Source organism: Anguilla anguilla, chromosome 3, assembly GCF_013347855.1.
Source record: "Anguilla anguilla isolate fAngAng1 chromosome 3, fAngAng1.pri, whole genome shotgun sequence".
Lineage (NCBI taxonomy): Eukaryota > Metazoa > Chordata > Actinopteri > Anguilliformes > Anguillidae > Anguilla > Anguilla anguilla.
The window spans coordinates 30,814,895-30,831,453 of record NC_049203.1 but is presented as its reverse complement, the minus strand read 5'-3'; the positions used below and the strand labels follow the sequence as shown (position 1 = coordinate 30,831,453).

Here is a 16,559-nt window from a genome sequence, read left to right as displayed (position 1 = left end):
GGCGGTGGCTTGACCGAAACAAAGTGACAATAGCCAACGAAATCAAACATGCTAATTAAACTGCACCCCCATCACGCCTCCAAAACCCGGCTGTAAGAATCACTAAAACAAGCCGACTTTGCTGACAAATTATAAGTATTTAGTGACCCTAAAAATGTTGTTTATTCTATTGAGTGACTTCTTCAACACTTTAACTTTCGTAATATGAAAAAAAGGAAAACAGTAAAAAAAAATTTAAAAAACCTTTTTTGCCTCCTAGCACGATTTCAAGATTTGCGACTTGCGGACCTTTTCACCAGCACCCGTCACAAATGTATTTATGACACTATCAATTAAAGACTGATGCCAAAGAACTCTCTCCTGTCATATCCAGCCTGTTGGTTCAATTCATGCTCACAGCCAGCTATGAAACCAGGCCCAGGGACAAACACAAATGACAAATGAACCAATTAAAAGCAGGGGCCAGTGGGAAAGGTTGTGTCTCTACCTCTACAAACCAGTCCCTCATTGCCCATCTTCCACCCTGGTCTCAAGACTCATCTCTTCAGACTATACCTGGACTAACTATCACCACTCTGCGGGGTACTCCCAATGTGGGATCATCTGGGATTATTTTTATCACTTAAATCCCCCTCTTTCATGCTACGCATGTACCTCCTGTGCCACTTTCATGTTACATGTACCTCCATCCAGCACTTATATTGTACTTTGTAGCATTATTTTGATGATGTTGCTTGTCATGCCTCCTAGTTTGACTTAGCATAGGTTAGGTCAGAGAGTAATGTTTAATGTGTGAACTGAACGTAATGTGTTAATCGCTATGAATGTTACAAAATGAGCATGTACTTTATTGGACCTGTATTTTGTAGTTGTTCCAATGACCTTTGGGATGCACTTATTGTACGTCACGTTGGATAAAAGGGTCTGCCAAATAAATGTAATGTAATGTACCTGAAGTAGCCTGGAGCAGAACAACAAGGCCTGTGGGGCGCTCATCAGTTGAGGGTCCGCTCTGGCCACATATCACACAGTCGTAGAGCACTTCTGACTCCAGCACCTCTGAGGCACCCAGATCCATGGCCATATCAGTGTCGGGTGACTCTGTCCAACACAAACCATAACATCAGTCAGCATTATGATACAGACTAAAATTCAAGCATTCAACATACTTCAGAAGCAGCGTCTGCTCAGGCTTGTATTACCCTCATTATTGCAGATAATTTTGACCTGTCATCAACTTGTCTTTTGATTGTTTGGGACCAAAGTAAAGTGCTCCCCCCCACCCCCCAAGAAAAAACGAGTAGGAATTAAAGTCATAGTCATTTATTTTAATTTTACATGCTCACTGGCATTTTCATATTATTGCATCATATCCATTTTTTAAAATATCAAATAAACAATAAAAACAGAAGCATTTAAAGTTTGCTTAATTACAAAAAAGAAACCAACATTGGAAGAATCAGTCCAATGGCATGATAAAATATTTTCCTTGTTAAATTCACAATGAACCTGGCCAAATTGCTTTTCCCCACCCATTGTTAAATTGGAAAACAAAAACATACAGAAGGTAATGTACCCATTAATGGAGGGTACTGCCAGAAATGGGCAATCAATGAAAATGCAAACAGGTGTGTTCCGTTTGCAGTTCTTTAAAAAAGGGGGGATGCTGCAAGAACAATTATATTTGGAGAACAATGAGATTCAGCAGAATGACTCATCATGGTTTCTACAGTGTACATAGGAGTTGTCAAATTTATATTTGATATCTGAATATATTTAAAATTGGAACAAACATTTGAATTGTTAAAAAGGTGTCACACGCCAGTGTGACACCCCTGGGAGAGAGATGCGGCAGTACTGGGGAACATCGTTGTCTGTCGCATGGAAAGAGAGAAAGTGCACCCACACAAATATAAAATAAAATAAACGCCATCTTCACCCTTCCCCCTCACGGGTTCCAGGCAAAAACAATTAGCTAAAACTACAAACTAACATAACAAAGACAAAAGAAAGCAAAACTAAGCGGAAACTTTCCAGTTCACCACTCGTAGCTGGCCAGATTTTCACCTGGTCAGCTCCTCCCACTTTTCAGTGTGCGGTTCACTTTTCCCAGTCTTATTAAAAGAAACAAAACAAAATTAAACAAAACACAAATAAAGAAACTCGCTCTCGGTGTTAGCTCCCGGCCTCGGCCCCAAACTGTGGAGAGCAGCACACCTTTCAGCACCTGAGCTGATTAGCAAACGCAGCCCAGGTGCGTATGCTCTCTCCACCAGTCGGCACAACTGAGACCAATCCGCTTCTCCGGTGGACTGAATGCTACAGAAAGTTTGCTGGCAACATCCACTCAAATTACAGCAAGAAATTACAGATGATCTTTGGAAGTAAAATCTTCGAAAGTATCTTATAAAAGCAGTTTGATACAATCGTAAATAATATATAAACAGGAAAAAAATCAAACTGTGGAAATATTTAAAAGTGATTCTGCACCTATTTAACACGTTTTATGGTGTGGCAATCTTAGACCTCACATCCACAGGGTTAGGGAAGGTATTGTTCTGTCTTTGATTGATAAAGTGCTGGAAAATATTAGCTATCTGCCATCAGCTAATTACAGAATAGTGATTGGAATAACAATACTACGGCAAGGTTTGTAAAAAAACAAAAGTACCGCAAGAAGCACTCACAAATTTTAGCTATGCTTCTAGAGCTAGTTTGGCCTAATGTTAGTCTAACCAAAGGCCATAAAGAGAGAAAGCCGTGCCCCTTCCATTTTGTATGGAGGTGAATATTTCAAGATATTTTCAAGAAACAGGAGTATTGCTGTCATTGTTACACAATGTAATGTTTATAATGAATCATTTTAATTATTCAAAATTATAAGCTGACACGCAATGGTGGTTGTATTATGATCTCGAACATTTCCATCTAGCATTGATGGCATTTTGCCTGTACAGAAAACAAATTTTTACCATCAGAATGTATCTGCCTGGAGCTGCTGGCTATCAAATGCCTGTCTCTTTGTCGTGATTTAAAACTATTGCAATGTCTGGGTTAGGCTACCAGCAATGCGTGCATGTCAGTCAAAATTGCATTTAAGGTTGGGCACTAAAGCAATTTCAACATAGTCTAACCTTGGATATCCATCCTGCCTACAATATGGTACAAGATGATAGTTTATTCTGTCAATATAGCCAAACTGTAACATTCTGGGGCTGCAAAATAGGCTTAGTTTTCACTGTGGGCATTTCCATCATGATTTCACATTATTTTGGCGTGCAAAGCTGGTCCATGGAAAGCCTGACAGCAGTGGGACCTACAGATATCCAACTGCCTGGACTATCAAAGACGTCCGATGGAATAACAAAAATCTACAAGCATGTATCATGTCTGAAAATTGACGGAATTCATTAATACTTGTTTAAAGTGACCTGCGAATGGTAAGTGTTAGCTAGCGTTAAAGTTTGCGGTCACCCTTAATGCACAGCCAGTGGTGGTGGGTTGGCTCATTTAAGTGACAGGTGAAAGCTTATGGTGACAGCTTACTAGGTTAGCAGCAGCTCTACGGGACACTTATAAACAAATTTGTCAAAAAAAAAAGAAACATCTTTGCGCATCTGTGATTGACTGACCATCAGTGTAGTTGATGGTAATCCTTGTGCTACAGTGTAGTCGATGGTAACAGTGTACATGTTTTACAATGGTTGTGCGAGCAGGCAGGCTAGTATAGAAACTTGAGTATCGTTTGCCAGAATGTGACCCTTGTTGATGAGGGAACCTGTAGTAGAGAGTATTTTTAAAAGTTGTGTGTATTTTAGGCATTTTATGACATTACAGAAGTTTAAAGGGAGCAAAATATATATTTTCTCTGTTGTGGAAAACAAGTTGCAGTCAGGGCAGAGAGGGGGGGGTTGCTATAGCAACTAGAGAGAGAGCCTAGTGTGTGTCCTGCATAGAGAAGGCTGAAGAGGGCCCCAACCGTGACTCAGCAAAAATGGAGGGCTCAACTTAACTCAGTGAAATAAGACCACAAAGATTATAAACATGTATTTGATCTGCACCAGGAGAGTGCTAAATATTGTGAGCATATTTTTGATGTATATTAGAAAAGTTGCTTAAATATATATTTTGATGTGTGTATTTTTGACATGTGTTAGGAGAGTTGCTGTTATAAACATGTTGTTTTTAACTTGTATTAGAAGACTGTTAAGTGAGTGATAACTTTCTGTGACGCAAATTAATGTACAATTTGACACATGACGTGACGTAGATAGATAAGGAGAGTATAAAAACTGGCGCTGTAGATTACTCAGTGTCGTGTGTGTGGATTGGAGGCAGCCAATCCATTGCAGAACGCGACCCTGGCGACGAGTGGACTTAGAAGCCGTAGGTAGCTAGTCTTAAAGCAAACGCCAAGCTAAAGGTAGCCATCTGAGGCGAGCCCAAGACGCGGACGGTAGCCAGCCCCGACGCAAACAAAGAAAGTCAACGCCAGCTGCACATTTTATCAAGGCAACCTTCAGAGACAGGGGTCCGTGGGGTAGGACCGATCATCTTACTTCTTGACTTTCCCTGTAAAACCACCTCTCGAATAACTATTTAAGTGGGTAGCTCCCCTGAGAGGACATTAACTCTGACAGACTAAAACAACAAAGTCTATATGCCTTATTAATAAGTATATACTAGAGTTAGGTCATAGAGTTAAACTTTGTGGGTGTGTCGTAATAATACAATATAGAGTTAAAGTGTGTGCATGGTAATAAAGCTGGAGTTAAGCGTGTGTGGTATTATAATACTGGATAAGCATATATTGTATTTATAGAGTTAAGTGCATTGTAATAGTAGCTAATATACTAGACTGATATACCTAGTTTAAGTGTGTGTGCATTGTAACCTTTACTTAGAAGCATAAGCGTCGACTATAGTCATGTTAAGATTAGCTAATAAAACATCTTAGTGAAGTGTGAGCAATTAAAGTTACTCTCTTGGTGTTCAATTACTCTCAAGCCTCATCACCACAATCCAAAAGAACCGTTATATTGAAATGTTGTGTGTTTATTGGGTTATAATAACAATAATGTTGCAGTAAATTATAACTTTAAATTAAACAGCATTTCCGGTATAAAACAGAACCCATGGCAGAAAAAACATCTGGGTTGGCCTACAAAAAGACATCATCACTGTAACACTCTATTTTCTCATTATTGAGGGAGAGTCGGAGGGCTGAACAGCCACTAACCATTGCTGAAATTTGGCTGACTTAGTTCTGGGACAAACCTTGTGCAAGTTAGCGTTTTTTTTTTTCATTTTAATCGGAAAAATTAAGTAGCTTGAGGCGTACATTAGCGTGGAGGGGAGTCAAAAAAAGACACATCGCTTGTGTTGAAAGTGCTCCAAGGATCGTCAAAGTAAGGAGAAATTTTTACGACATTACACTAGCCACCTAGGCCGACAAGGGGTCCTGGATGCCAAGAGCTGTGTTGCTGAAGGGATACAGCATTTTAGGTTACAAAGAGATTTGGTAGTCTTGTTTGAACTCTTGAATCCATTAAATTATGCCACAGATTGATCACCTGGTGGCGCTGTAGTGCATGTGCCAAAAATGTTATATTCAGGAGCCCAGGAGCCCAGTCCCCATGCCCGTTTGTCCTAGAGTCAAATTTGGGGTACAGGTCCCTCTCCTCATTTGCCTCAAAGATCCATAAATTCCACCATATTGTATTTTCCGCCATTTTGAATCTTTTCAAAACCATTCTCTTCTCCTCCCCCCGTGTTAAAAACCATGTTCAATTTCAGAGTAAATATCAAGAAGAAATGTCAACTTGTTTGGCAACTGATCAGACATGATCTTTTTTTTTTTTTTTTATCTGTTGATGTCACTGAAGCTATTCTGTATCAAACCCATACCAACTCAAAACTCAAAAGTCAGGAATGTAAAAAAATGTTAAAGCAGCATCTGACCCCTGGAGAAATAAGCAAATATTTAAATATTATAGTCCTTACATGACTTTCCTAAATATTTTGGCTTAAAATAACTGCATTTAAAAAAAATAAATTTAAAAATACAGGCAGTCTGTGCCACTTTCTTCACAAAACCACCCACCAGACAATAGAGAACAACATGTGTGAAGCTTTTCAACAATTGAATGACCAGTGCTTTCATAAGAATTTCCCAATAAAGTGCTATAAATACTAATTTCATACATATACAATCACACAAAATGCATTCATTGCAATTGTGATGAAGTTGATAAAGCCTTTAGGGTGAGGATGAATAATTGTGTATGTTGTAGTTATGGAAATGATAGGCATAAAACATGGTGGAGATAACGCCACTGACATATTTTCGAGTTTTGACTAAAACAGAGACATTGAATAAACTGAATACAATAGCTACATGGCAACTGCATGAAATATAAGCGATTTGTGTGTGTGCGGTCCCAGCAAGCCACCAAAGATGCACGTTCTCCGTGGAATGGTTTAGAGGAGAGCGACAGTGCATAGGCTATATAAAAGCACACTCACAGAGAAATGTGCTGAATGACCAAAGTAATTACATTTATTACACTTTGTATTTCTTTAAAACTCTTAGAGACCTAGGGTGATTTTGACATTTTTTCAATATCCTCAGTTTTGAGCAGATCAGACAGGCTTAACTATATATGACTTAGTTGGTAGGCCCATTTGGTATTTGAGAAAAAAATCATTTTCGCTTGCTAAAAAATGCATTTATTTGACTATATCTCTTAAATCAAGAATGTCAGCTCAGGTATATAACCTTACATTACAGGAATACATTGTATGAAGTAGCAATATTGTAATGCTGTGGCTGTGAATGTGGACTGTGGGACCGAGTGTCACGATACGGGGGTTAGGACCCAGGCGCAGAGTGGGAAAAAAACACGAAACTCAAAAATGTAGATTCAAATAAAGACTTTACTAACAAAACAAAACATAACAAACAAAAGGCCACGAGGGGCAATTCCAAAAGAAAAATAAAAAAAACCAGGAAACACGTAAAGGAACTCAAAACACTCAAAGCGTAGCAGACACAGGGAACAGAAACAGCACGGGCAGAACACAGACAGGACAGAACACAGACAGGTCCAAAAGCAGGCAGGAACACAGTCAGAAAAACAAATGAAACACAAGCAGGACAAAAGCAGGCAGATACATATGGTCAGAAACAAACACAAGGAACCAGCACCCGAGTCAAGGGGACAAAGAACTTAAATAGACAAGACACAGGTGAACTCAATACATAATCAAACGAGAGGGAAGGGAAAATGAGAGGCAGGTGGGGACGATGATTAAATAAGGAGACAATAATGGAAAACAATAATACAATTAACACAGGGGAAACCAATGAGGGAACAGAAATACAAAAACTGAGAAGTGCCGCCAACTGGCGGCCCACACAGGAAAAATAGAAACAAAAAGACAGAACCATGACATGAGGGTGGGGAAGGAAATGTGTTGTTGGGGATTTTTGAGGGAGATGTCGCTGTAGGGGTAGTGGCTATTAGTTATGTGGGAGGGTCACTTTGAGATTGGAGACTGTGTTGCAGGGAGGAAGTTTTAGGGGACAAACCAGGGAGTTTTTAAGACCATTTTAAGACCACTTTGAATAGAATTTAATACCTATTTCACGCCCATACTGGCAAAAAAGTATGAAGGAAAATTACTATGAAAGAAGAAAACCCACAAAACGATGTGGGTCGAGGCATATCCGCTAAAGTCTAACCAAGCTGAGGATGTAGCATAATGCATTGTGGAATTTTTCTATAGGACTGGAGCTCTTAAAAGAATTCTCAATGACTAAGGAGGGGAATTTGGGAATAAGGAGCTGTCCTATCATCCTACTAATTAAATAAAGAAACTTTGACAAGTTGGACTCCATAAAGTTTTATAAGCACACGAATATAGAATTCTTTCTTAAAATAAGAAAGCCTACTTAGTTCACTTTTGAACAAGTATAGGCCTACACATCAGGAAAATATACTTAAGATTATACTTCTTTGCAACATTTAGTACACCAAGTATTCTCAAGCAGGCTGCAGAATTTATACTAAAATGCTTAACCGGTAGTAAGACACTAGTGCTCAGTGGATGTTTAAGTTACTTCTGAGTTTTATAAACTAAAACGTGAACCAGTTAAATCACAAACTAGACTCTGGTTGGTCAATATATGACTCACCATATCACTCTGATTTGTGGAAAGCATTCAACTGATGAATAGCCTACAAGGAACAGGACCGTGAAGTACTTTGAACTTCCATGGTTACTGAACTGCGTATGGATCACAGAACCATGGGGAGCGAGCCAGCACTAGTCAGTTCCAGGGGACCAGGGATTGCCATTCTCGGTGAAGCTCATAAACTCCAGTGGTTACTCAAGGTATTGCAGTTTAGTAAGCCTCTGGTGCCAAAAAGAAAATTTCCCCAATGAAGACCATTCAAAACTAATTTACCATGGCCAAATTAAATAATTCTGGACAGAACTTTTTAGGTCTAAAATTTCTTCACACTGATTACGACCCAGGCACCGATTTTTGTTTTGAGTCCCACAGAAGGATTTTATATTTCATTCCAATTTGGTCCGCATAGTTTTACGTCACAGTGCTCATAACTGCTTAGAGCATGAATGAGTATGAGACTGTTGTTGACTCATCGATGCAGAAAAGGGTTGAATTCAGAGTTGCTTGCACAGAACCAATATATCAGAATACACAGAGTATTAAACCATGGCCTAAAATAACACAAATCCACCGCCATTATTGTTTTGATTATATTGTTATTTTGATATATTAATAATAGTAATGTTACCTGCCATAATTTTCTTGTGTCCATTGTTCCTGGTGATGACTCGTGACAAATAAATAAACACTTAGTAGCTAATAAAGGTAGGCATATGTGGCTCTTAAATTAAAATTCTATATTACGCTGATTACACAATATTATTTAGTCTACATTCTTGTTTTGATATTTCTACTAATAGCCTAATATCATTAAAATTCTATTAGTTGTAGTATTTCTGTCTTTGCATGATGATGGTGTTGATGATGACAACGTAATCCCATATGAAAAATAAATAGGCCCACATAAATTAAATAATGAGAATAGCTATACTTAATTTGTTCTTAAATTATCTTTCAAATGATGCTGGTTAAGATGAAGTGGTGATGAAGATGACAAACATGTTGTTTACAAAGACGACGATTGTATGAATATAATACATAAGATGAATTTATTAAGATTTTGCGTAAATTTGTGCATTTTGCCCATTCATATATTATTTCTTGGCTAACTCATTGTTCAATGTGCTCAGTAATTGCAAAAATTTGCCTGTGTGCTGTGATAAACCGACCATCACGTCAGTGGCTACAGCTTTTTGTAGAATACCACTGTTTTAGAATTTGCTTCGCGGTTCTGTTTTAATTGTAGGCTACTCATTGCTTTTCTAAGGATATGAACGTTAATTTTTCCGTGGATTTGTCATATCTTAGCGTGTATTTCAGGATTTTAAAAAACACAGACAGAAAGCACAATTAACCTGGACAGGTTTTAAGTGATGGGGTACATTTATCAGCACTAGGCAATGACATCTTGAATAATTTCCACCTTGTACTGCTTAAATTGTCACTACCCGAGTTCAGAATAGCATGACTAACAACATTACAGTACATCAAATCGTATCAACAGTTTGTTGTTGCCCATATTGTACTTTTTCCTGTAAAAAACGAAAACGAGCCAATATTGCAGTCGGTGACAAGCTCTTGTTTTATTACTACACATTGTTAATATACATATAAATGTAAAGCACATTGCATGTTTCCATTTGAATAAAAAAATAAAACTTAATATTGATTAAAGCTCACCAATAAGAGCCGGCTCTTTTGGATCCCAAACGGCTCTTCGTTTAGTAGCATTTCCGTTTTTTTCAGAATCAGCCAAAGTTTGCAATATTTTGGCCTATGATTGGTGTTTGTGCACGTCTATCACTTAAATTGTCCAATGGAATCTTCTGTACCTTCTAATTACCAAAATGACGTTAGATTGCATCATGTTTGTTAAAAAAAATTTAAATAAATGTAAAAACAGCAAGACGCTATTACACATGTGCATTGAAAGTAGGGAAAGATTCGATTTAAAACAATATCAATAATGGAAAATATATTACAATTAATGCTGTAGGCTACCTTGTTTGTATTAGTGGTTACTATAATGGTTACTATAGCCTAATCATAATGCTAAATCGACATATAGTTTGATCTGTGTAGCGATGTGAATTTATCAGCGTAAGCGTTGACCCGGAGAGGGCTGGGCATTGTGATTGCCATCAAAATGTGAAACTCTGATGAGGTTATACCTAGTGTCTATTTTTTCTTTTGTTTGTCATGCCCAAGTTACAATAAAACATTACAAAGAGTAACCAATGGATTCAAAATGGACTGTTTAGCTGCAATAATGAAATGCACACTTTCTGGATCCGATGCAGACTATATTGTGCGCACGACTTAATTAACTTGTGAGCACAAATTAATAAATTGTCGGCACGCTTTAGTAAGTCGTGCGCACACGTTTATAATAAAAAAAAAATTATGTCCCTTTAGGGAAGGGATCAGCAACTCACGGTCCTCGAGGGCCGAGAACTGCTGGTTTTCCACCCAGTCTGGCCAATCAGTGGCACTAATTACCAGGGAGAATAGAAAACCAGGGCTGGATTTGGATTCGAGGGCCAGAGTTGACGATCCCTGCTGTAGGGGCTCCATATGTGCCTCGTGCAGGATATGCACATTTGAAGGGCCCAGTAGGTTTTAGGTTTAGGTTTTATTTATTTACACCATAAAAAAGACAAAACAATAAAAACTGAGACATTATAGGATCTAACTATTCGTTCGTCAGACGATTTGAAAGCTTTTTCGGAGCGCACCCCCGCAGGTTAACGTCATTTTCAGCGTTTACTGTGATCCATATGCGCCGATTTATGTTTCCGCGGGTGGGTGTTCAAAACAGTTGAATGCCCCACCCCCACGCCCAAGATAAACCTTCTGCAATAACCTACATGACTTGTTGCTATACGGATTTGGAAAAAGTTGTCAAACGCATGCATTTCAGCACCATAGGAAATTAACATAAGCAACGGTACACACCATGAAACGCACAGAAAGTAATAATCAATGCCACCAAAATTATTTAGTAAAGGCTCACATGAACATAAATCATAGGTGCACAATCCAACACAATCCGACACCACCGTGGCTGTGAGACACCGCTGCTATAGTACACCCGTAAAGAATGCAACATAACAGTATAGGCCACAAGGGGCCTATTAACAAGCCAAACAAGTTATAATATCGTTACACATGCAAAGAAAGCATACAAGCGCACACAGTAAAATACAGTCAATTAATTAACCGTCAACACATAGGCCCACACAGCTATTAAACATTAAAAATTGGAGGACAGTGTTACTCCTTGCAGCCATGCGCTTGATGAATTCATCTGCGATTACATTCAGGTTCCTACTTCGTGACACACTCTTGTGACAGTTCAATACAGCAACATGGTTCAGTCTTGCTTGCCCCATTGTGGACCACAGATAAGTTTTAAGATGCCGCAGGCCTGAAAATGACCTTTCTGAACTGCAGGATGTTACAGGGACAGTCAGTGCGCGTTTCACTAGTTTGGTGATCTCTGGCAACATGGTTCTAAAGTGCTCTCCCTGATTGCCTTTCAGGAAGTCCACTACATTTTGAAAAGTAACTAGGCAAACTCCTCGTCCATCACATATCATGATGCAATGTCAGCCTGACTTCATCCAAATCATCCCCATGGAACTGCACGATGCTTTTGCAGTCACCCTTTCCGGTCACAAAATCCTCAACATCTTGCATGTGTTTGAATGCAGAAGGACTAAATCTGCAATCCAGGGATGTTGATGTTGTATCCATGATCTCAAAGTATTGCTGTCGGTACAATGCTCCTGGTGTCGAAAGCTGTGTGGCGGCTCACCTCCATCTTCCAGTCGACGGGGAATTTTTCTTGATCTTGGCACAGTTGGGCTCTCCAAGTTCAGGTCATGTGCTGCTGTGGTAGTGTTTCTTGGAATCCTTCTTCACAAAGCCACGTTATGTCTTCTCTGAGCATGTCAACCATCTGTCTAGCTTTCTGTAGGTGCAACTGGCTCTTTTGGAGTGCAATATTGAATGTTTCCATGTGCAAGAAGAATTTCAGCATGAGTTTCAATGAGAAAAAAGTGCTAAATTTCTGCAGGAGCAAAAGCAGACCAGACCGTTGGCTTTACCTCCTGCGTCACCTTTGTCGTTTAAACACAGGTCCTCGAGAAATTCCATTAGCGCGCTCTAGTTGGAAGCAATGGATTGTAACGAGGCCGTTTTCACGGTCCAGCGCGTTGGGCACAGAGCAGAGGTGGGTAGAGTAGCTAAAACCTGTACTCAAGTAAAAGTATTGTTACTTTAAAATAATAATGATTATCTGATTATCCGCTTCTGTTTTGCTCCAGAAAACGATGTCATCTGGGTCTATCAGCAAACATACGGCTTAGCTATGCCCAGAAGTCCTCAATAATAATAGTATTTCCCAAGAAATTACGAATAATCCTTGACCACGTTCCGTGCTGCGTCTTTTACTCTACCACAGAGTAAATGCATAAGTGAATGCGATGATAAGAAAATTTTTGGTTACGCTGACCTAAAAAAAGCTATTCCAAAAGCAAAATTAGACATGCTATATATCGTTAGAAAGCTTATACTCTCACCTACTGAATAAATTAATTGTCAATAAAGCCAGACTGTACTAAAAAGGGCGACAACGCCGTAAACAACGCGTGTGGTATTACGCACAGCTATTTTGGAAGATACCGAGGCATCACAAATGCCCGTATATTTCACAAACGGATTGTCCAAGACAATAAATGACCACTCAGTCAAATAGTTAGCTATCCACAGCCAAAACTAACCTACAACTTACCGCCACATATTTTCTCAAGTTCGAAGTTGAGTTCTTGTAGGCTGAAATGTCCACATTTCTAGGCAGACAAAGAAGGCAGCGCATAATGTGACTACTGTTTTTGGTAGTCTGTAAGTAAAACGTAGTTTGAACGTGAGGCCAGGGGTGTTCTGCCTCCTACGAATCACCCGCAGTTGTTTCAGCCATTGTTGTCGCCCACTCATCCTTCTGTGTGCTGTAACTGGCTACGTTTGATTGGTGAAACGGAGTCATGTGGGGCTATGACAGAGCCAAAGCAAAGACCAGTCAGCCTCTTTGGCTGAAGTCTCTCTGAGAGAATGAAACGAACAGAACGTGCATTGAATAAAAAATGGGTAAAAAATAAAAGTAACGAGCGGAATGTAGCCGAATATAACGGAGTAAAAGTAACATTTTTTCTTCACAAATATACTTGAGTAAAAGTGAAAAGTATGTTGCATTAAAACTACTCTTACAAGTACAATTTATTCAAAAAGTTACTTAAGTAAATGTAACGGAGTAAATATAATGCGTTACTACCCACCTCTGGCACAGAGGTCTCAAAGACGGTGCTTCTTTGCCTTGAAACTCTTGGAACCAAGTGAGTGACTTTGGTGAATTTCTGATCAGTGTTATCATGTCACAAATAAGTGCCATGAAGTTGCGACATGCGGGAATGTTTTGGGCGACATCATGCACAACCAAATTCACAATATGTGCGGTGCAATGGATGTACAGTGCTCGGGGCTCCTGTTCCTGCACGCGAGCCTGTAACAGATGCCAGAAACATTTGACGCGCCGTCGTAGCACTGTCCTCTACATTTACCGATTGGCAGTGAGAATCTCATCAGAACGTCTTTTAACAGCTGAAAAAGTGTGTCTGTTGTTGTTTTTGATGTCTCATAAAATCCAACAGAAAGTTCATCTGGCTCCAGATTTTCAGTCACAAAATGGAAGCAGATAGACACCTGCTCTTTGACCGTAATGTCGGCTGTCTCGTCCATAATCACAGAGAAAAACTCACCAGACTTTATTTCTTCAATTAGCGTTCTCAGCACATCATAGGCCATAATTTCAGTCATCTCGTTTAGGATATCATGAGATAGCCACTTGCTCTCCTTACAAGCCAGCCATGACTGTAACTCTGGGATATCTTGAGCACGCAAGTTTAGCAACTGGGTCAAATTGGACTCCTCCTCTGTTTTTCCTTGAATGGCCAATCCCTGACACGAAAGATATTGGATAGAGGACAGAATACCCAACAAAGCTATTCTCGCATCGCCATCTGCTTTTGTTTACCGGCAACATTAACACCCACATCAGCAGCGGCAACAATGCTAACAGTAGCTCTATGCAGATTTGACTTTTCGTGAAATTGGAATCGTTCTAGTGCTTTAGCCCAGCTGGAAAAGCCATCTCGCACAAAAGCTTTCAAAGATTCTTGATCGTGTGTTATGGATGGAAGCGGGGCACCCATGTTTTTAGCTGTGGTGCAAACCTCACAAAATACCTTGTTTTTTGTGGCTTCATAGACTAGCTTGATAAGTCCATCGCTTCTTTTGTCCATCTTTGCTGCTGCGGTTGTCGTTATCTTTATTACTGTTGTTACTAGTTGACTGGGCACTGCTGGAGGCACTGGTGGAACTGGAAGTCGCAATGGTGGAAATCGTAATATTGCTTGATGTTTTTGGTTGTTTAATCACAAATTTGTCCATTTTGTTGGGCTAGGTGAAGGCTAGCTAATGAGTTGCCAGCCAGCCTTTCTCTACACATTAGCGGTTAATCTGACATCGCTTTCAATTGGACAGTGCATCTAATGTTAGTGGGCTATGCCATGCAGCATATGCTGGGTGGAGTTTGCTGTCAAATCAATGTAAATTTGGCCCCAACTCTACGCTGGCGCATATACAGTAGGCCTATCAAGTGCATTTTTCCCATGGGTGCTCGACCTTCCATGGGTGCTTCCGTGCCCGAGCACCCATGCCGTGATTCTTCACCTTTAGGTACCCAGTGCGCACACTCCGGTGCCAACGGCTGATAGTCAAACATGGCTGTGTCCATGAATTGGCTTCATGCGCCTTTGAGCATCTCCCATAGGAATCCATGAAACCGGTAAACAGAAACTGTCTCCAGTTCTTGTATATCTCGATGGTAGCAGGGCAGGCCACATGGGGTTAATGTTAGAAGCGACATCTCAACCTGTAACCCGGTTTTGGCAGGGAATAAAAGTTAGCCGGTTGGCTGTTTAAGAGAAACAGTTCCATTGCCTCATTACTTGACCGACTAGCTGCACCGCACACTACAGTATCATACAGTCATTTCAACAGAACATACCATTGCTTTATAATGGGTAAATATATCAGCAGAGTACCTGGCAGAAATATGTTCAGAAAACTGAAATGGTAAAATAAAAACATTTTCTCTTATTTTAATGATGCTGCAAACAATTAAAAAAATAATCATGTTTAACAATAATAAATTATAAATTAGCGTGACATATAACTATATGATAAAAACAAAAACTATTCAAGTACTAATTTTTTGTCATAAACTGAACGATTTGTCCACAAGTAATTGAAACAGCTTTCAGTCTGCTTCAAAAGTCAAAATGATACGAAATCGCAATGTACCAAACAGTTCAAATGAGCTGCCAAAATTACACTGTGCAATGTGATATTGACTGACACGCCCCCAGCAGCGGCTCCTCTCCCTTTCGGTGCACGGAGACTCACACAATTACCAAACCGCTCAAGCGCATTAAATTATATGCCGAAAATACAATTTCACCACTGCTGCAACACACCGTGTGCTGGCCAAAAAATAGTGCCCTCGGTGTTCCTGCAACCAAACTATGAGTTTCAGCTTCATTAATGCACAGCACACTAAAATGATGCTAAATACAGAGTTTCTAAGTGCCACCATTGTCATGTAGGTCGTCCATTTAACAAGTCTCCAGTCTCATCTGCAACTATACCCCCCAACTATGACACACTGGAAAATAGTGTCTGGGAGTTCATAAAAATATTCTTTCACCACCAAACATTTGTATTCATAAAGTGGAATTGTTAACGAACACTTGGCATAAGCATGTAAGCAGAGTGTGGTGGCTCGTAGAAGCGTGCTTTGTTAGAATTCATACCACTCACAATGAAATTGGGTGATTTTTGTGCTATTGTGCTATTCTCTAATGCAGGGATTTCACATGCAGCAGTGTAAGCAGTCATAGGTGGCTCAGTCATGTGTCATATTTGATGCACCAACTTACTGTGAAGCCCGAACATTGCCAACATTTTCTGATGGAGGAATATTATTTTATTGTAATCTTATTGTACATAATTTGGGGTATTAGTATCTACATGGGCTATACTTCCATGGGAAATACTCATTCAAATTTTACTGCATGCTGATACGTGCTAGATGAAAGTAAAACTTCCCTTGCAGTGATCATAAATATAATTTGTAAAATTTCGTCCCATCCGCAATGCAACATAGAGTAAGGAAAAACTTGCAATACTGAATGATTAAATATTTAGGTACAGTTGAGGCCAAAAGTTTACATATACCTAGGTT

The 16,559-nt window shown here is 39.5% G+C and overlaps 1 protein-coding gene across 5 annotated transcripts in view; it reads right to left on the bottom strand.

Moving 5' to 3' along the window:
- The window catches only part of ubr3 (ubiquitin protein ligase E3 component n-recognin 3), a 418,217-nt gene that overhangs the window by 119,649 nt on the left and 282,009 nt on the right, over positions 1 to 16,559 (bottom strand). For all 5 annotated transcript variants that reach the window (XM_035408072.1, XM_035408075.1, XM_035408074.1 and 2 more), the window contains one exon: positions 952 to 1,101. In XM_035408072.1, coding sequence (XP_035263963.1) covers positions 952 to 1,101 — 150 coding nt within the window. The remainder of the gene's footprint in view (positions 1 to 951; positions 1,102 to 16,559) is intronic.